The sequence below is a fragment of the Ovis aries genome, chromosome 4 (genome assembly GCF_016772045.2).
Source record: "Ovis aries strain OAR_USU_Benz2616 breed Rambouillet chromosome 4, ARS-UI_Ramb_v3.0, whole genome shotgun sequence".
NCBI lineage: Eukaryota > Metazoa > Chordata > Mammalia > Artiodactyla > Bovidae > Ovis > Ovis aries.
The window spans coordinates 86,858,579-86,879,656 of NC_056057.1; the positions used below are offsets into that span (position 1 = coordinate 86,858,579).

General features: G+C 36.5%; 1 protein-coding gene across 1 annotated transcript in view; it reads left to right on the top strand.

Moving 5' to 3' along the window:
- KCND2 (potassium voltage-gated channel subfamily D member 2) overlaps positions 1-16,563 on the top strand; it is a 557,707-nt gene extending 541,144 nt beyond the window's left edge. The window contains exons 3-6 of the mRNA XM_015095112.3: positions 6,509-6,604; positions 7,972-8,064; positions 11,533-11,780; positions 13,903-16,563. Coding sequence (XP_014950598.2) covers positions 6,509-6,604; positions 7,972-8,064; positions 11,533-11,780; positions 13,903-14,080 — 615 coding nt within the window. The 3' untranslated portion in view covers positions 14,081-16,563. The remainder of the gene's footprint in view (positions 1-6,508; positions 6,605-7,971; positions 8,065-11,532; positions 11,781-13,902) is intronic.
- The last annotated feature ends 4,515 nt before the right edge of the window (positions 16,564-21,078 follow it).

The following is a 21,078-nucleotide window of genomic DNA, read 5'->3' on the forward strand; positions in this document are numbered from 1 at the left end:
GTGGGCCAAGTCACTTCCATCTCTATTGCATTAACCCAAGTAAGTCGCATAGTCCCGTGTAACTTTAGAACTGGCAGAACAAGATAATCCTACTATGCAACCACAGACGAGAAGAAAGAAATATTTGGGGAATAGCACTAATGACAATAGTAAAATCAATGATAGATTCTTGGCAAATTTTGTTAGAATCAGATTTGTAGATCTGATTCATTTAGCCTCTGTCCATCAGAGTTGGTTCCAGTAGACTGGGGGTATTAAAGGGCACCAAAATATGTCTCAGATGTCCAACATAGTTGACACAGGAAGTAGGAGAAATCTGATCATTAGTAGCTGAGTTTTATTTTTGGCCCAGCACTTTACTGTTTCTCTGAACTTCACATCAATGACCTCATCCATCTCAGAGGAAACAGGTTGCATATGCATCTGTGAAATGGAGAAAACAACACCTACCTCACAATAAGATTAAGATTATATGGAAATGTATATAAATCTATATAAGCACAATATAATGCTATTTATTGGTGGCTTCCTATGTTCGAGGTAATGGCTAGATGTTTTAAAAATCATGTAGTCTTCATAACAAGTCTAGGAGTTACTTACTATCACTCTTCGTACTCATAGATGACAGTTCTAAACTACCCCAAATTTGATAAATTCCAAGATTACATACCTAACAAATTGGAAATCTCTCATTCAATCCAAGGCACCTGACTCCCAGGTTCATACCCTTAAACACTATAATAGATGTCTCCCAAAAAAGTTAACTAAAGGTTAGTACATATCCTCTCCCCATTCTTTGTTAAAATAATCACCTTGAGAGTCAGAGCCCTTGTTGCTTAGAAATAATTATGGAATCTTTTATAGTTTCCTTAAGGCTATGGAGCTAGATTTACAGGATTCTTCATGGATATTGTATCATGTCCTTTAAGAATAGACTTGGTTTTTTTTATTATCCATAAACTGTAACTAAAGTGGATGCACAATCTAGATAGTGTGGTGTAACTCTAAAATATCATGAGAGATTCTCATGCAGTTCATAACTGGCTTTGTAGGTAATTCTAGAACAAGGTTTTAAACATGTTTTTAAACAGTGTTGATGCCTTTAGTAAAATAAAGAGTATACTTTATACTTCATACAGTATAAAGTATTGTTGTTGTTTAGTCACTAAGTCATGTCTGCCTCTTGCAACACCATGGACTGTAGCCTGCCAGCCTTTTCTGTCCATGGCATTTCTCTGAAAAGAACACTGGAGTGGGTTGCCATTTCCTTCTCCAGGGAGTCCTCCTGACCCCACAGAATGGAACCTGTGTCTCCTGCATTGTCAGGTGGATTCTTTACCACTGAGCCACCAGGGAAGCCCCATATAAAGTATAAAAATCTCATGTAAAGTAACTCTTTGGAAAGTTCGAGTTAATCAGTGTGGCCACACAGCATGTTGTCCGGAGAATTTGTTTGTATCCATTGTCAGAGATCTGCTTTCTTTAGCAAGAATCACTCTTTCTGCCTTGTACTTTCTTCCTTTACCGAATCCCCCATTTTTTGGACAAGTATCTAGCCTTTAGTTATTGTAGAGAATGATGATAAATAAAATTGGTAATCCAATAAACAAGGAGGAGTAGAAAAAGGCACCCTCTTGGGCAATTGTAGTCTCCTGTGAGGCACACTGTTCACAAGCAGAGATGGAGAAATTTTGTCCACAATCAGCCTCCATCATGCCTTGTCACATACCACAGCTTTGTCTCTGCCCACACACTACAATCCCTCTACTGGACACACAAGTCATTGTTTAAAATAACAGAAGTCTGGGCTTCCCTGGTGGTTCAGTGGTAAAGAGTCCTCCTGCCAACGCAGGAAGATCCCACATGCTATGGAGCAACTAAGCCCATGCGCCACAACTGCTGAGCCTATGCTCTAGAGCCCAGGAGCAGTGACTATTGAAGCCGGGTTGTCTCAGAGCCTGTGCTCAGCAACAAGAGAAGCCACCACAATGAGAAGCCCCAGAACTGCAACCAGAGAGTAGCCCCATCTCTCCGCAACTATAGAAAAGCCCACGTGCAGCAACAAAGACCCCGAACAGCTAAAAATAAATGAATAAATAAAAATTATTTAAAAACAATAACAGAAATCCGGCAAAAGCTTAGCTCTCCAGCATCCATCCATCTCCCTTCTAGAAATTTCTTCTTTAGTATGAGCTATCTATCATTCATCTTCTGAACACCAAAAAAAGAGCTGCCTGCATGAAAACTGTAGGAAATACAAATCTGATTTTCAAATAAACCAACGTTCAAAATATATGTATTTTTTTAACTTTGTCATCTGCAACCAGCAAATCGATAAAGAAGATCTTAGAATGTTTTGAAAAGCTTTTCTATCTAAATAAATTTAAAATGCATAATTAAATATGGTATTTAAAAAGAACACTAAATTGAAAAGTATGTTTTATGAATTTTTTATCTTTAAAGTTTCTCTATATTCTAAGTTTCGGCCATAATGAGTGAATTTTACATACTGTAACTACTAGAATAATTGGCTTAATAAAGTCAAATATAATAACTTAAAGTGACAAGTTCAGTAAATAGTGTGTGACCAATAAACTGAACATAGTTATTTAAGAAAGAAAGATGAAAATGGAACTAAATAAATCACCAAGGGATATTTTCCATTTTCCTTCCCAAGAAATGTCTTAAAAAATAATAAACATTTATTAAGCTAAAATAATTTAGATTTATCTGAAACTGGGTGATTTGACAAATATCAAAGTTATACAGAAATAACCAGCTAAAGTCAGTCAAGTAAGATGTCCATTCAGTAAGAAGTAGCAGTCAAGCTGAATAATAAATAATACAACAAAATGTTTTTGAGGCCAAAAATTTTTATATGTAATCCCACTGCCAGCACCAAGCTCAAGAGAAAACTTATACAAAATAAAAATAGGTATACAAACAATACTGTACTCAAAGTTTTAACCACTTTGTGGAGGGTTTAAGTAAAAAATGAGAATCTTGCATACCTGCACTTGCCCTTTTCAATTATAATAACAAAAGTTCAGTATCTCAAGAGAAATCCTCTTCTACACACACACACACACACCAGGATAGAATGACAGAATATGAAGGGACACTTAATCTCTTTTCTTACTCTCTTCAGATTTCTGAATCTTACTGTCCCAAGTCCTGCATTCTCAGTGAAACCTTCCCTTAGGAGTCATTTCTCTCTTTCTTCCAAATCTTATGTCACTTGCTGTCTCTAGTCTCCATTTGACAATTCTGTTTGATTCTATTTTTTAATTAAATTATTGTTTATTGATGGATAATTGCTTTACAACATTTTGATTGTTTTCTGTCAATCCTCAACATGAATCAGCCATAGGTATACACATATTGAACTCCCATTTGAACTTCTCTCCCATCTCCCTCCCCATCCTGCCCCTCTAGGCTGATACAGAGCCCCTGTTTGAGTTTCCTTAGCCAAACAGCAAATTCCTTTTGGCTATCTATTTTACATATGGCAGTATAAGTTTCCATGTTACTCTTTCCATACATCTCACTTTATTTTTGACTTTTATCTTTTCATGAATAGTATCTTCCTAGCCAAAGTTTAATATGTCTTGAGAGCAGGTATCATGTCTTGCATTGTGATGTCTTATACTTATTTCCATTTATCAATCTACTATTTCTGGTCTTCTGGTTGAAGGCTAGCATTCAACAGACATTTAGCATTGTGCTCCACAAGACCGAGTAAACCAATTAACTTGTAGTATTGTATGTAGTAAATCAAAAGAAAAGTCATGAATGAAACCGGTTCTTTTTCTAATACAGTACCTGACTTAGCAAAATGGCCATTCTGTCACTAAAACTCAACTATTTCTCTTTCCCTCAACTTAGAACTACTTCTGCAGAAGTGGTTTCTGTAACATGTAGGTTTTCTATTATGGAAAATATGTTATTTTCCTTTGTCGAGGGTATCTTTGAGTGGTGTGCATGTCTCATTTATGAAAGAAAGTAATACTTCCTAATACTGAGGCTAAATGCTTGGAGAATGACATAGGTGAGACTAGTAACTATGATATAGGTAATATAACTACATGCAGTGGTTGCAAAAAAAGGGTTGGGGAGAGGAAGGTCAAGGGACGAAGGGAAGCAAAAAAGGCATTGAACGTTCCAGGAAACCAGTGAGATTTTAGGATTGATGTTTCAACCATAACCCCTTTCTGGAAACCTAATGTATATTTCTATTACTTATTTCTGAATTATAACATCAATTCTAAATCATTCCCAAGTGTGCTTGTCACTTCCTGTTGTTTTATTGTCTGTCCTGAAATCCTGGCTGCACAGCACAGCTTTTCAAACTAAACATTTTCTACCTTCCAATTTCATTCTCAAGCATTGTCTCAGTATTTTGAGTCATCTAAACACTATCGTGCCAACAAACAGTGAAATTTGTCTAGTTTTCTCATCACTTATAAAATGATCTTTGTACAGAGTATTATTTTAACCTGGAATTGGCACACAGGAAGAAGAAATTCACAGAGGAAGAGAGAAGGGGTGAGGTTGAAGCCAGATGCTATCTTAACACTATTTTGAGAGCTTCGAACATTTCGGTGTTACTGTCAAATTCTGTGGGTGTTGGTAAAAAGGCACCTTGGTACCACTTTGGAGGGAAGTTTGGTAAAACCTAGCAAATGAAACACATGCATGCATACCCAGGAATATTTCTACTTCTCGAAATTGCAGATCAGCTCATCATGATGTTCCAAAAAGGCAGCATTGCTGGTAGTAGCAAAAAAAAAAAAAAAAAAGCCTTGAAAATTCACTGTGATTGGTTTGCTACCTAAAGGATGCTTCATTCCTGGAGCGGTATATTATACAATCATAAATAAATGAGGTGGCTCTATATGTGGAGATATGGGAGGAGTCCAACCTGTACTAAATGAAAACAGTTGTGTGCAGAAGGCTGTGTGGCAAATCATCCCAAATGAATAAAAATGTATGGGTGCATACTTATGAATATATATATTTTTTTTCTTTTTACTTTTATTTGCCTAGTATCTTTCTGGTAAAAGTCTCTAGAAATTTTGCCAACAGTTTACTCTGAAGGACAGGAGTAGGTAAGCCCAGAGAGACTTTTGTTTTTCACATACTTTTGTAGTATCAAAATTTGTATCATACGGACATATTCATTTTCCATTTTAAAAATCTAGATCATTAAAATTGTTTTGTTAAGAAGAAGACTCCAGGATTAGAGACTGAGATAGTCTCCCTCTGGTTGTTTAGAAAAAGCAAAGGAGTCATTGTAGGGTAATTGTACAAGTTATTACCCAGGTCTTTCCAGTCGCTTCCTGAGTACACTTGCTAGACATGTTTCTTATGGACAGAACCGTCACCAAAATAGTGCTTCCCAGGAAGCAAAAAACAGACCCTTACCATGAAAGTCTCGGACATATATAGAACAGCAGATTTAAAGTAGAATGGACTATCAAAGTCCAACCAGTAAACAAAGATAAATTAGAGGACTTTTTTTTAAGAGAGCCCTTGTTGTTCGGTAAAGGGGCTTCATTGGCCAATTGAATAAAAATAATTGCAAAAACAAAATTTGAAAGTCAAGGATGCAGATTCAACTTAATAGTCTTTTTTTTTTTTTTTAAAGAGGGACTGAAGGAAGGAAGGAGAGAGGGCGGGAGGAAGGTAAGAAACAGAGAGGAGAAGGGAGGGAAGGAGTGGGGAAGAGAGGAAGAAAGAGAAGAACAGCAGTAGGTTCCTGGAACTTAATTACTAAATTTAAAAAGAACATTAGTTTAAATGAAAAGAAGTTGGCAGCTAGTTTGCTGGGTCTTCATTTCACTAAGTTACTCAGATTGGGATAAGTGAAAATATAAGTAAGACTGCTATTTTTCTTGGTTCAATTAACCAGAAACAACACTAAAATAACTTGAAATTGAAGTACAAGTCCCTCAGTCATGTCCGACTCTTTGCAACCTCATGCACGGTCCATGGAATTCTCCAGGCCAGAATAGTGGGGTGGGTAGCCTTTCCCTTCTCCAGGAGATCTTCCCAACCAAGGGATAAAACCCGAGTCTCCCACATTGTGAGCAGATTCTTTTCCAGCTGAGCCACAAGGGAAGCCCAAGAATACTGGAGTGGGTATCCTGTCCCTTCTGTAGGGGAACTTCCCAAACCAGGGATTGAACCAGGGTCTCCTGCATTGCAAACGGATTCTTTACCAACTGAGCTATCAGGGAAGCCCTGAAATAACTTAATCTTACTGTAAAACCTTAATTACCTAAATTCTTACCTCTAAACTCCAAAATAAGTCATCAATCTCAGCGATAAATGTTAGCTAAAATCAAACACTCAAATATTGAAAGTTTATTTTTCAGTAGTTAATGTGAAAAGCTGCTATGCCTTTTTAAATATGTGTGCTGACAACAGGATTATATAAGCGTGCTATCAGTGTTTTAAGAAAACCAATCATAGATCTTAGGAGGACATTGTTTTTTTGCTCCTATAGAAAGCCAGACTGGCCAGGATCCGGGCAGCCAAAAGTGGAAGTGCAAATGCTTACATGCAGAGCAAACGGAACGGCTTACTCAGTAACCAACTGCAGGTATAGTCAAGAATTTCTCTTCTTTTAATGTTCAACTTATTGGTGCAATATTGATTTAGTTCTACTTAACCATGTAATTTTATTGTGAATAATTATGAAAATGGCTCTGAAACAACAAAAGTGTCATTTGTTCATGTAACCTCACCCTGTACCATCTTATTGGCTATAGGCTAGAAGCTGGGATATGTCATACTTCCAGTGAGTCATAATTCCCATTCATGATCGGGCAGTATTTGGCACTATCTCCTGTACACATGGGGAAAATTCTCAACAGTTCAAATACCTAGGTTTTTTTATGTCAAACTTAGGTGTGTTCCTTAAAGTTCATTTGGGTGTCAATAGGAGGGGTGATGTGATATCTTGTTTTACAGTAAGTCCCCTACATACCAACAAGCTCCATTCTGAGAGTGCGTTCATAAGTCCAATGTATTCATAAGTCCAACAGGGTTAGCCTGGATGCCCAACTAACACAATCGCCTGTATAGTACTGTACTTTAATAGGTTTATAATCCTTTACACAAATTTAAAAAAAAAACACAAAAAAATAAAGAAAACATTTTAAATCTTACAGTATAGCTAGCACCTTGAAAAGGTATACTGTACTACAGTAGTACAGTACCACAGCTGTCTCAAGGGACTGCATTGAGTGAACAGGCAAGAGTTTTGACTGGAGGAGGGAAAGGCATGGGAGATGGTAGAGCTAAAGAATCATCAGTAATAGGAGTTGGAAGGCAAGCTGCAATTTCACTCACACCTATATTTGATGGCACAAGTTCTGGTTCCTTGTTGGAACCAGATGTACATTTGAATCTTTGAAAGTTCACAACTTGAAGGTTTGTATATAAGCAACTTACTGTACTTATTATTGAAGAGGGAACATCATTCAGTGTTATAAAAGTCACATAGTATGAAATGTAATTTGAGAAACTTAATTTTCACCTTAAAACTTTCTTTTAATATTTAGGATCCCAATCATCATTACTTGCATAATAGCTTTTGTGTAGGTGAGCATGATGTGGTTTCAGGATTATGTAAGTACTAGGTTAAAAATTATTATCCAAAAATAATGGCTCTCAGACTTTCAAAGGTAGCTGGGAGATGAATGAGTAAAAGAGAATTACATTTTCAATTCAGGGAGGCAAGTCTAAAAGCCGAGACCACTAATTTGATGAAAATGTAAATGATGATTATCAAACTCAAAAGGAACTCTACATTTGATCCTTTTCAGTTTAAAAAAGAAAGTAAAAATAAAATACTGCCATTTAATCTCAGAAAATAGGCCAGATCTCTCAGTAGAAATATGTAGCTGAGATTCTCACTGTTTGCAAATAAAAGAGAAAGCCCTTCTGTCTTCTCTCTGTTAACAGTCCTCCGAGGATGAGCAGGCCTTTGTTAGCAAATCTGGCTCCAGCTTTGAAACCCAGCACCACCACCTGCTTCACTGCCTAGAAAAAACCACGGTAAGGAAAAGGCAGGACTGCCTGCCTCTGCAACTCAGACAGTAATCTCATTGGTTTCTGTGAATATTTAAGGTTTCCAAGTGTGATTTCACTGTCTGCATTACTGCAAAACATACTAAGCGTTCCCCTCCAAAAAAATCCACAATAATTGAAATTACTTTGAAAGGCTCTAGTGACATTTCAACATAGAAAGTATTTTATAGACTTATTTAAAATGTTATTAACTTTAGGCTAAAATATCAGTTGAATGTAGATAGAAACTTGTGTTCCAATAGCTGACTGCAAGTTCTAGAAAATATCTTTTCCTGCTTCTTAAAATGCTGATTAAACAGAAAAAAATAATGAAGTTTAAGTGTTCCTGACATCTGGGAAAAGGGAATAGCAATAACAAAATAGAGAATAACTGAAAATAAACATTTCTTTCATTCACAGGTATAATGAACAAATAAACAATAAAAACTATCTATTCTCTTAAGAAAAATGACACATTTAATTACTGGTATACCCTTAGGGCCTGAGGATTGAGTCTGCAGTTCTTCCCTTATAAGCTCCCAGTTGGACCTCCTCTTTAACAAAGGCATCTGTTTCTTAGATAGGTTGTCAAAAGGGATCACAGTCTGTGACCACAGAGCAGAATAAAATTTTCACTGTATTTGAATCAAGTCTGCTTGTTCACTCACCAGAGACACATACTTGTAGTCAATTCTGACATATTGTTCATCCATTTATTTATTTACCTCTATAGTCTTTCCACCAATATGTATTTCTTACCTATAATGTATCAGACAGTCAGCCAGACCCAAGATACACCATGAAGTCAGGTATGACCTCTGGCCTACTTCAGCCTCCAGATTTGGGACAAAATATGAATGTTACCGCAGAAGGACAATAAGCAAGGAAAGAAACAATGAGGCCCCAGTGGACTAGGGGCGAAGAAGGTGCAGCCAGAGGGTACAGGATCAGGCAAGGCTTCCTGGAGAAAACTGAGTTGAGACCCACAGGACGATTATGAGTTAGTTAAACAAAGAGATGAAGGGGTTAAAGTAGGTGTGAGTACCTGGAGAAGACTGGAACTTGGCCTAAGAGGAAGGAAAGGAAATTGAGGGTTGTCAGAAAGAAAGAGGGTACTACAGCGCAAGTATTATCAAGTCCAAGTTCACTCTGCTCGCTACATGACAGGCCTATAAATTGGAGATGAGGTGTTGAGGCAAGAAATAACAACTTTATTCAGAAAGTCGGCAGACCAAGAAGATGGCTGACTAATGTCTCAAAATAACCATCTTATAAAGTCTGAATGCCAGGTTCTTTTATAGAACAGAGTGGAAGGACATGAGGAAGTAAAATAAAAGGCTATTAATCTTGCAAATATCTCGTGGAATGGTCAGCTTTGGGGAGGGGATATGTTAATTTCTTCCTTCCTGTACCAGATGGACAGGGTCAGGATGTCTCCCTCAACAAAAACACATTGGTTTAACATTCAGGCAGAGGAGCAGCGTGCCCCAAGTCAGGCCATTATGTATAGACAGTATCCTTTTGTAAACAAAAACAACAGGAAGCAAAGGTTTAAAAAGTAGATCCAACATGGAGTCAGATTTTGACCTTTCTTATAACACAAGGGAGGAACAGAGGAAGTCAGTGGGCAGATAACCTTGGGTTTTGGAGGCACGTAAAGAATTTTGATCTTTATCTCATAATAAATGGAAAAATATTTGAAGGTTTTAAACAAGTGGTTACTGATTATATTAGTATCTTAAATTTCTATATTAGGATAACTTTGAAAGTTAAATGACAACATTAATCAAATTTATTTATCCCTACCATTTTTTAAATTTTTATTTTCATTTTTTGACTATTTCACCTTTTGTGAAAGTGTTATTTGCTCAGTCATGTCCAACACTTTGTGACCCCATGAACTTGCTTTGCAGGCAGATTCTTTACCATCACAGCCACCAGGGAAGCTTTTTAGGGCTATTTTAATCATAAATTATATAATACTAAATTATTATTAACACTAAACTAAATTACTAATATAGTTTAAATGAAGCTACCTACTCCAGAATATGTGGTAACCTGTCACAGAATGGCTTCTTCCCTTCCAATCACTGATGAGATAAATTAGAATGTCATGCCTTATAACTTGTATATTGTGTGTAAAATGTGCATGTAAGAGAAGAAAACAGATTGTGAGCAATCTGTTCCTTTGTAAGCAATAGATTTTGTTCTATAAAAATTAATATTTAACATGAAATTCTGTCTTAGATGATCTTATTATCCTCTGGACTTTAAATAGAATGTTAAATTTCATTTACTGCAAAATGCTTATCTTAGCAAAGAAATGGCAAAATGAATAACTAAAGCAATCTATTTCCTATTAGCCAGCAATTTCCTTCCATTGTTTTACTAATATTTTTGGATGAGAGATGGTTAAGTGAAATTTGGCATGAGCAAAACCTTCCATTATAAGACTATTCCCACCCACACAAAGAAAAAGAAATAATAGTAGTTGAAAACATTCTTAGTAGTTCAAACTAAAAATGTTTTCTCTTTTATTTCTGAGGTAAAAGTCTTCCATACACAATTTATGAGCCAATTCTTTATTAAATATTTTAAAATTAAATTTTACACTTTGTTTCTGTATGATGTCCTATGTGAAATTATGTCCCACTGTTGACTTCTGGGTTATAAGAACATAGGTACAGATCATGGGTCCAGCCAGTAATATATTACAAACATAAGAATGGAGGCCTCAAAAGTTCAGTGTTAACCAGTTCTATGTCAAATATAAAGTAATACATTTTGATAAATATATTTTACTTAATAAGTCATATTTTTCTACACACTGGGAATTTTAGAGGAGCATCTAAAGAAATGGGAAATGTCTTAGTTATCTTATTTTTCTGATTAAAAAATATTTTCAATCCCATGTGAAAATATTTGCTAATATATAACAGACAATCTAACTTGGAACATTCTATTAAAATAGTCTCTTTATCATAACTTCAGTCTGTCAATTTGTTTAAAAAATAACATATATGTAAATTTGCACATTCCCTATGGGTATTATCTATACTCATTTTTGAGGATTTTAATATTTAGTTTATAACTTCCAGATTGTATGTTTAAATTAGTAAATGATATTTCAAATAAAGTTAGTCTATGATGGATGCTAAATCAGCCGTGTATATCAATCTCAGATTCTAACTGGAGAGATATTATTTTCATACAAACGACAAGAAGTTTTGCTATTCTAATTATTATGAAAATGGTATTTTTTTTACACATTAGATAGTCTAAATGTACTGTGGGCATATTTGAGTTCTAAAAAGAAAGCTATTCAAATCTTTTTTTTTTTAAGGTAAACTGTGATAATATTGTAAGTCAACTATATTTCACTAAAAATAATAAAGTTTTTTGAAAGTTAAACTGTGTTTCTGTGCTTTCTCCACATTTCTTACCACTACAAAATAGAATCACGAATTTGTGGATGAACAAGTCTTTGAAGAAAGCTGCATGGAAGTTGCAACAGTTAATCGTCCTTCAAGTCACAGTCCCTCTCTTTCTTCACAACAAGGAATCACCAGCACTTGCTGTTCAAGACGACACAAAAAAACCTTCCGCATCCCAAATGCCAACGTATCAGGAAGCCACCGAGGGAGCGTGCAAGAACTCAGCACGATTCAGATTAGATGTGTGGAGAGAACCCCACTATCTAACAGGTACCTGAGATTAGTTTGTGTGTGTCCACACACCTGTGCTGTTTTTCAGAGCACATCTGCACCGGCTGTCATGCTGTTACTTTTGTGGCATCTAAACCCTAGCTCCTTGGGTTTATTTTATTTTTTTAATATAAATTTATTTATTTTGACTGGAGGCTAATTACTTTACAATATTGTATTGGTTTTGCCATACATCAACATGAATCCGCCACAGGTATACACATGTTCCCCATCTTGAACCCCCCGCCCTCCTCCCTCCCCGTACCATCCCTCTGGGTCATCCCAGTTCACCAGCCCCAAGCCCCCAGTATCATGCATTGAACCTGGACTGGCGATTTGTTTGAGATCAAACTGATTTGAAACAAGTAGGAAAATCGATCTATTGTAATATTCATTAAGAGGCAAAGGTAGTAGCTAAATCAGTACTAAAAGAGTAGAAAGAAGATAAGAAGGTCAGGCATTCACAAATATATTTCTACCTCTTCAACCTCACAACTTTTTCTTAAGCAGATACCTCTCCACTTAGGAGTCCACTAAGTAAACATGAATGACCTGGAATAGTAGGCAACACAACCACAAGTGACAAATTAACATTGATATGATTGAAAGGTATTCAGTACACGCCAAAATATATCAACATAGTCGTTGTCACAGTGAAAAATAAAACTATGCCAGAAGGATCTTTTGAATCAGTATACAGTTTTGATCATGAAGGTATTTTGGATCTCAACAAACACAAAAACCAATACGATATCAAAAAAAAAGGTAAGTGAACATTCACATTGTTTACCTCTGGTGAGTTTATGGACAATTTAGGTGAATTTTTCTATTGGCATTTTCCCTTTGCTTCTCTTTATGTGCCACTTGTTTTGACTATAATGATGCATGTGTAATAATAAGTAGTACATTTCAACCAGGTAAATCATTAAGAATATCGATTTCTGCCCAAATGATTTTCCTTTGCTCTTCGAATTAAAAAGCTTACCTTTTCACAATCCATTAATTCAGTGCAACTTCTTTGTTGACATCCACCATCTTTGGAAAGTCTAGACAAGATTCTGAATTCAGGCTCTGTCGATTTTATGTAATCAGATGTTTCTGAGATCAGAATGTCAAATGTTGGAGCAATGAAGATTTCTGTCTCTAAGATAGTCTACCTGTATGTTGCTTTACATTTATTCCAAAACAAGGTAGGAAATGGAGGAGTGTTCCGAAAAAAAAAAAAAAAAAAAACTTGGGACACAAAGATCTTAATTAAGTTCCCTATGAAAAAGAATAGTTTAAAGCTCCTATGTCTACACTCCTTATCCCTTTCCCTTCCCCCCTCCACCCCCACCTCCTCACACAGAGTATATAACTCATGCAAGAATAGCACTGGGGAAAACTTTTAAGTATTGATAATGACTAACTTGAGTTCTTAACGTTTGCTGTCACTAAGTTGAGAGGTTTAAGGGCATCCTGTATCCCAAAGAGACAAGATAGTAAAATGACTCTGTGGTCAAAAGAATTAAGATATATCCACAGGGTATGTCCTCTTCATTATTATTGTTGTTTAATCACTGTGTCGTATCTAACTCTTTTGCAACCCCACAGACTATAGCCCACCAGGTTCCTCTGTCCATGAGATTTTCCAGGCAGGAATACTGGAGTGGGTTGCCATTTCCTTCTCCAGAGGATCTTCCCAAACCAGGGATCGAACCCGCATCTCCTGCATTGGCAGGAGGATTCTTCACCACTAGTACCACCTGGGAAGCCCATCCCTTTCATTATGGTATCTCAAACTTCTCAGACATCCTATCTTAAAGAAAACTGTTTTACTTTGCTCAGCCTAGGTTTTCTAAAACTCACCTGATCCTCTCTTTTACATTCTCAAAGCAGGAAACACTTTGAGAAACACTAATTGAACCACACTGAGCTGGCTTTTAGACATTTATTTGATGTTAATGCACTAATGTTCATGTTAATTTATCTTAAGCTTTGGTGTTTCATTTTTCTTAATTATGGTGATTGTTTTTAACCTTTTAAAATGTTACTGATAAACATGAAAACATGTATTCTTTAGTTGTAAGAAAAAAAATTTAAGTAAACAACCTTCTTTCTTAAATCTTTTCTTCCTCATCAGCCGATCCAGTTTAAATGCCAAAATGGAAGAGTGTGTTAAACTAAACTGTGAACAACCTTATGTGACTACAGCAATAATAAGCATCCCAACACCTCCAGTCACCACCCCCGAAGGAGATGACAGGCCAGAGTCTCCTGAGTACTCAGGAGGCAATATCGTCAGAGTGTCTGCTCTGTAAGACAATTGGAATCAGGCTCAAGAGAATTTGAGCACTGGCTGTGGAAAGAGTCCCAGTGTGGAAGAAAGAAGAGATAACAAACACTCTGCAGATGAAAATGACAAAGCAAGGAGGTTGGTAATGAAACAAACACAAAGCTTTCAAACTTGTGGATGGAAATAAAACCACCAAATGGCATTTCTGGATAGAGTTTGACCTGTTATACAGAGAAATAAAATAGTCTGTGGCCCTTTGACTTTGTGAATGAGCACAAATGAAATGCCGCCTATTGATGCTTCTTATGACCAGAACTCTTTTTTAAATAAAATAAATCTTTGAACATAATGTTCCAGTTGAATGCAAAACAAAAAATATGGAAAACATTTTGATAAAAATTTTTCCTGTTAAAACCATGAACATTGGCGATGATGAAGATGATTACACATTAAAAAAAAACACAAACACACAACACATTTGTATTGACTGAAGGAAACCATCATAATGCATGCTAGAATTCTTTGGAGCCGTTATCTCAGTTTCCTTATGTTGTCTTCAGAATAGGCATGATAAACTATACTAGTAGAAAGAGGGAATTTCTGTGCACTTACAACAAGCTGATTGTTCATGTTCCATGGTGGGCTGTGCAAATAAACTCCTTTTAGAACTAACTGCAGTATTTCTCATGGGGATGCTCACTAGTACATCTAAAGTGTTCAGATAGTTCAGTATGAATCATTGTTTTACCTTGCACCTAGATACTGGTACAACTGCAATAATTAATTGTACACTTGTTGTATCAGGAATCAGGATATTTTGTTGTTGTATTTCCAGATCTTCATAGATACATTAAGAGCCACATTCCATAGAAAAACTTCTGGTGTGGCCAGGTTTTAGATAACCTTTTAATCCAAAACCCTTGTGCCATAAATGTTTTTCTGTAATATTGTTTGGTCCACTGTATTCCTGTGACAGTGAATTATTTGTTCCTGTATTTCTATAGCACCTTTCTATTGGGTTTATCATCATCAACTAGACTAACGTTTTGTATTTCAAAGGAATTTCCTACTTTTGTATTCCCCAACAAATTATCTTATCAGCAGATTACCATCATCTTCAATCCGTTTGTCAAAAATTAGGGAAAAAAAGGAGTTGACATTTGTGAATTATCTCTGACTTTTTGCTGTTATGGAAAAGCCCAGATACTGGATACATCATTGTATGTTTCATGAAAAGAATTAGCTGGGACTAATATCACAGAACCAGTGATCCCAGAATCTCACATGATGTATTATTTATTTTGCTTTAGATCTCAAGTACATTTTGAGAATAACTAATATGAATTGAAATGCAGAGATAAACTGGAGTGCTTTATGTAGCAGTATTTGATGAAAGCACGCTTTCTATGCCATTGAGGAAGGCAGCACAGATTTGTCTCAGAAAGGTTCCTGTTTATTGCAAGGAGCAATTTTTGTCCTCTAAATCAGGAGGACAGGATTTTGATGATGCAAAATTGATCTCTATGTATATTTAAGTGAAAAGTCTTGATATCTTTTCACCTTTAAAATATATCAGCAGACATGTCTGCACGTGACAATGTAAAAAAGTTTTATGTCCAATGAAAAGTTTTGTTCATTCCAAACCACCACTGTAAGGAATGAAGTTTAGCTTCAATACATGGAAAGAGTAAATAATTATCCCTTTACTATAGAGATTTTAAAATGCTTAATCATAATTTATCATAAAAAGGAATTAATCCAACCATTTTCAAGTAAAGCCAGAAATTCTTGCTTCCCATTTCTAGACTAGCTTCTAGAACAAAGCTGTGCACACAGTAGATTTATAAACACTTGCTGAGTGAAAGTCAAATAAACTCTACTATCTCTAGGGAAAAACTGGCTTTATACCTAGTATGTTTTTTTAAAAGTCACTAATCTTCCTGAAGTGTGAATAATAACAATTATATTAACACCTGCCTCGTGTCACTTTATGCTTCTAGAGCAAATATATAGTGAAACTTCTTTGATGGCATTTGTTGAAAAACTTTTTAAAAAGTAGGTTAAACAAAACACAATCAGGAATACTTAGGTCTTTATTCCCAATAAAAAGTTCTATTTTCATGTTCCTAATATTACATTTTAAAATGCAGTTAGATTATTTCCGTTGACAATTCTGCCTCTTTTTCAAGTTATCATTTATCCAAAACTATAAATTTCTTTAGACTTTTGGAAAAGAAAAAAAAAAACTTTTTGGTGTTTTAGGTGATTTAAAAGTATACTGTGTTGGTGGTGAATGACTATTGATGACTGTGTTAAGTGCATCTGTATTGTAAGTGAAATGTAATTATTTCTGTGTACCATATGGAGTAACCAAGGTCATTGTTTTTGACAATTTTGTTTGAAATTCATATATCTTATTTCAAAGGATAGCATAATATCTGCATTATGCTGGAAAAAAATAGACCTTTGGAGAATACTCAAATAAAACATGTGCATGCTTGAACAGGACAACATGGTTGACTATAGCTGTTTTTTTTTTTTTTTTTAAGACTTCCTTCCTTTCCAAAATCTAGTATGTACTACACTCTTCATACATATTTTGGGAAACCTGTAATGTGGACAAACTCAAAGAACCCATCGATTGTGAGTGAAACATATCTACTCTAAATAGTGGAGATAATAATTTTCTGCCAGCATTGGGAATTTAGGCAGAGGCTGCAATAGAAAAGTTACTATCATTTAAAGATAAAAGAGTGCCACTATTTTATATGGTCATTTTTGATAAATATCTTGGCAATTACATCTCCATAACTGGAGAAGGGAATGGCAACCCACTCCAGGATTCTTACCTAGAGAATTCCATGGAGTGAGGAGCATGGTGAACTACAGTCCATGAGGTCACAAAGAGAGACAACTGACAGACTCTCTCTCACACACACACACACACACACACAAACACACACACACACTCCTCCACAGATACTAACTATGATAATATAAGTATATTGCAAGGTTTTACTAGTTATTAAGAAAAAAGATATTAGGGTTGAAATCAGTTGATTTTTTGTATCAGTTCAGTTCAGTCGCTCAGTCATGTCCGACTCTTTGCGACCCCGTGAATCGCAGCACGCCAGGCCTCCCTGTCCATCACCAACTCCTGGAGTTCACTCAGACTCAAGTCCATCGAGTCGGTGATGCCATCCAGCCATTTCATCCTCTGTTGTCCCCTTCTCCTCTTGCCCCCAATCCCTCCCAGCATCAAAGTCTTTTCCAATGAGCCAACACTTCGCATGAGGTGACCAAAGTACTAGAGTTTCAGCTTTAGCATCATTCCTTCCAAAGAAATCCCAGGGCTGATCTCCTTCAGAATGGACTGGTTGGATCTCCTTGTAATCCAAGGGACTCTCAAGAGTCTTCTCCAACACCACACTTCAAAAGCATCAATTCTTCAGCGCTCAGCCTTCTTCACAGTCCAACTCACATCCACTTGCCTCTTAGACAGTGTGGACCAGAGAGAAGACTGATGCCTGAACTTTATGTACTTCTTGATCATCACTGCCTGCGTTAAGCAAAGAGAAGTTCTGAGGTAATAACTTTGGTCAGAACCCAATTAGATTTTTTTTTCCAAATATTTATTTTACTTATTTCGCTGCCCTAGCTCTCAGTTGTGGTACTGGGGATCTCTGACTTCATTCTGGCATGCGGAATCTTAATTTGTGGCATACAAACTGTTAGTTTCAGTAGGCGGGATCTAGTTCCCTGACAGAACATCAAACCCCAAGCCCTTGCATTGGGAGCCTAGGATCTTAGCCACTAGACCATGAAGATTCTTGGTCAGACGCTTTTCTATCTATGGAAAGAGGTGATCTATTTGTATAGTTATATGTGCATGTGTTTGTGTATTTATTTATATTTCCATATATACATACAGATTTTTTTTATCTGCCTTTAAAAATACACGTATACCGATGGTTTCTGTTCAATAGGGGACCAAAAGCAAAAAAATGTTAAGAGATTATTAGAAGGACAAAGAGTAAATCATCGAGTACCCAGAGAGCAACTAGTGATTCTCTTGGTGGATAATCTCCATTTTTCTCTTATTATTTTCCTTTACATCCCTTGATTTATTGAGATGCTAATCTTTCATTAAAAAGAAAGATTAACATGCTTCCCTATTCCTTCAACTTAGTTACAGAGTTGGCCTGGAAACAGCCTCCAGGGAATTATGTCAATGTCAGTCAACCACATTGCTTAAAAGAATAAAAAAGGTTCTTGATTGATGCCTCTTGAGTTTTACAAGAAAGGCAACTCCTCTTCTCTAGCATGTTATTAAAGTGTTTGTTTGATTAACTCATGTGTTCAAGAATGGTTGTTGGTCAGCACTATGTAAACTTCATCAGAACTGTCAACGCAATCATGTAGGCACACTATAATTTTTTTAAAAAAATAAGAGTTTAAATTATCCACTGTAGGTGGCTGTGCTTAGGGTGGTAAAACAGTCTCCAAAAAGTAAGTTTATACTTAAAAGAAATTTTGACTTTTGAATACCACATTTGCTTAAGACGATTATAAAATATATGTTGTGTCCAATTCTTTGCAACCCCACAGACTGCAGCCTGCCAGGCTCCTCTGTCCATGGGACTCTCCAGGCAAGAGTGGGTAGCCTTTCCCTCCTCCAGTTGATCATCCTGACCCAGGAATCAAACCACGGTCTCCTGCATTGCAGACAGATTATTCACCAACTGAGTTATCAGGGAAGATCCCTCCTACTCCAGAGGATCTTCTCAATCCAGGAACCGAACCCACATCTTTTTGCGTCTCCTACATTGGCAAGCGGATTCTTTACCACTGCACCACTTTGAAGGCCCTATAAGATATATCAGTTCAGTTCAGTTCAGTCGCTCAGCCATGTCTGATTCTTTGCAACCCCATGGACTACAGCACGCCAGGCTTCCCTGTCCTTCACCAACTCCTGGAGCTTGCTCAAAATCATGTCCATCAAGTCGGTGATGCCATCCAACCATCTCATCCTCTGTCATCTCCTTCTCCTCCTGCCTTCAATCTTTCCCAGCATGAGGGTCTTTTCCAGGGAGTCAGTGCTTCTCATCAGGTGGCCAAAGTATTGGAGTTTCAGCTTCAGCATCTGTCCTTCCAATATATAAGATATATATGTAAGCCATATATACACACACACATATATAGGAGGAGAAGACCCAGGTTCGACCCCTGGGTCAGGAAGATTCCCTGAAGAAAGGATTGGCTACCCACTCCAGTATTCTTGCCTGGAGAATCCCATGGATGGAGAAGCCTGGCGGTCTACAGTCCATGGGGCCACAAAGAGTAGGGCACAACTGAGTGACTTTCACTTTACTTTATAATATTGTGTGTGTGTATATATATATATAGTGAAATACCTTTAGTGAAAATATTAGATCCATATTGTACCTTCTAATCCTATGTTCTTTACTGCCTGCCATATCTTTTACCTTCTTTCTCTTCAAGCACTTATCATTCGTTAGATTATTCTCCCTCTTCCCCTAATCACTTTCTTTTCTGGGTTTTCTATGAAAATCCACTATGTAAGTACTATTCATTCTGTTTATCACTCAAGTTATTGGGTACACAGGATGGACTACACATTGTGATAGATGCTGGAGAAATAATGATTAGGAATCCAAACCAAATAAGTATTCTCCTTCCTGCCACATTGACAGTCATTTTCCTACTTAACCTCCTGACAATATCTCTTCAACAGAGTTTACATCAGATAGTGTTCTTTGAAGTATTTTCTAAAATCTTCCCATCAATTAAAATCCTTGTTCTGTAGGCCACGGTCCTCTTTCTATGGAGGAAAGGAGGAGCAGAAAAAGAGCACATGTGTATTTCTGAAGAATGGAAAACAAGACAAGACAAAGCAAACAGAAAAGGAGGCAAAACTTCACCTTTATGATTTGAGCATTGTAAAAACACAGTCTTTTCCAAGTATACACTCTGCTCTTCCTTCCATAGTTTCAAAAGATGTGAAGAAAACTATTAAATGATATGTAATTTTTAATTAAACTATTGAGATCTATTTTGTAGAAATATGGAGGCAGCTATCTCTTCTCTCCAAGTAAAACAGAGTTTATTTTTAAAATGGGGGGTAGGAGGAAGCCTAATTATATCCTTGCTCTAATGGCTGCAGTGACATTATCAAAGAGGCTCAATGTTTCCTTCCACTTTCTTTGATCTAATTTTTTTTTCTTATCTTGCAAAATGTGCTATGAATTCCTGATTGACTATTGGCAAATTAAACTAAAGATGGAACCTAGCTGGGAAATACAGTACTGTCCTAGCTGACAAAGATTTTCTAACAACGCCATATCAGCACAGCAAACACAGTGAGTTAATTTTCCAGGAACAGAGAGAATTATGTGTTAGAGCGTGCATCATCTCTCACTCGTTCCCCTTCTTGAACAAGGCCTGCCAACATTCTCAAGGTTGTTGATCAGGACTGTAGTTACATGCGCAGCAAATAATTGGCCCATAGTCCACATCCTAGAGGCTTATAATAACACAACAGCAACGTTTTGGAATTAAGGTCAAACCCACAATTCCCACCCTTCATTATCTTTTGCAGCTTCTTCAAATTCCTGCAGGCAGAACTTCTGGAGGATGATAATGAAATGCCTATTGGCATTTAGTTCCACATGCAAAATAAGGCACCGAAAGATTCACTCAGATAAGCAAAGTGATGGCATAATTCAGTATTCCAAGTGAATATAATACAATTAAAATATTCTTGGATTTTTCCATCCTCACTAAGAAGTCCAACATTTTTCTGTAGGTAGTTGATAGCTTTTATTTTCTCCAAATAAAATAGAAAGCTTCAATAAAGGTGTAAACATGGGCATTTGATTTATATGGAACTGTAGAAAATTTAATGTACCTTTTAAAATGGTACTTAGGATATAACTGCTTGTCATAAAACTTCTTTGAGTTTCATCGTTTGCGTGTTTTATGTTCCAAAATAACAGTGGCCTA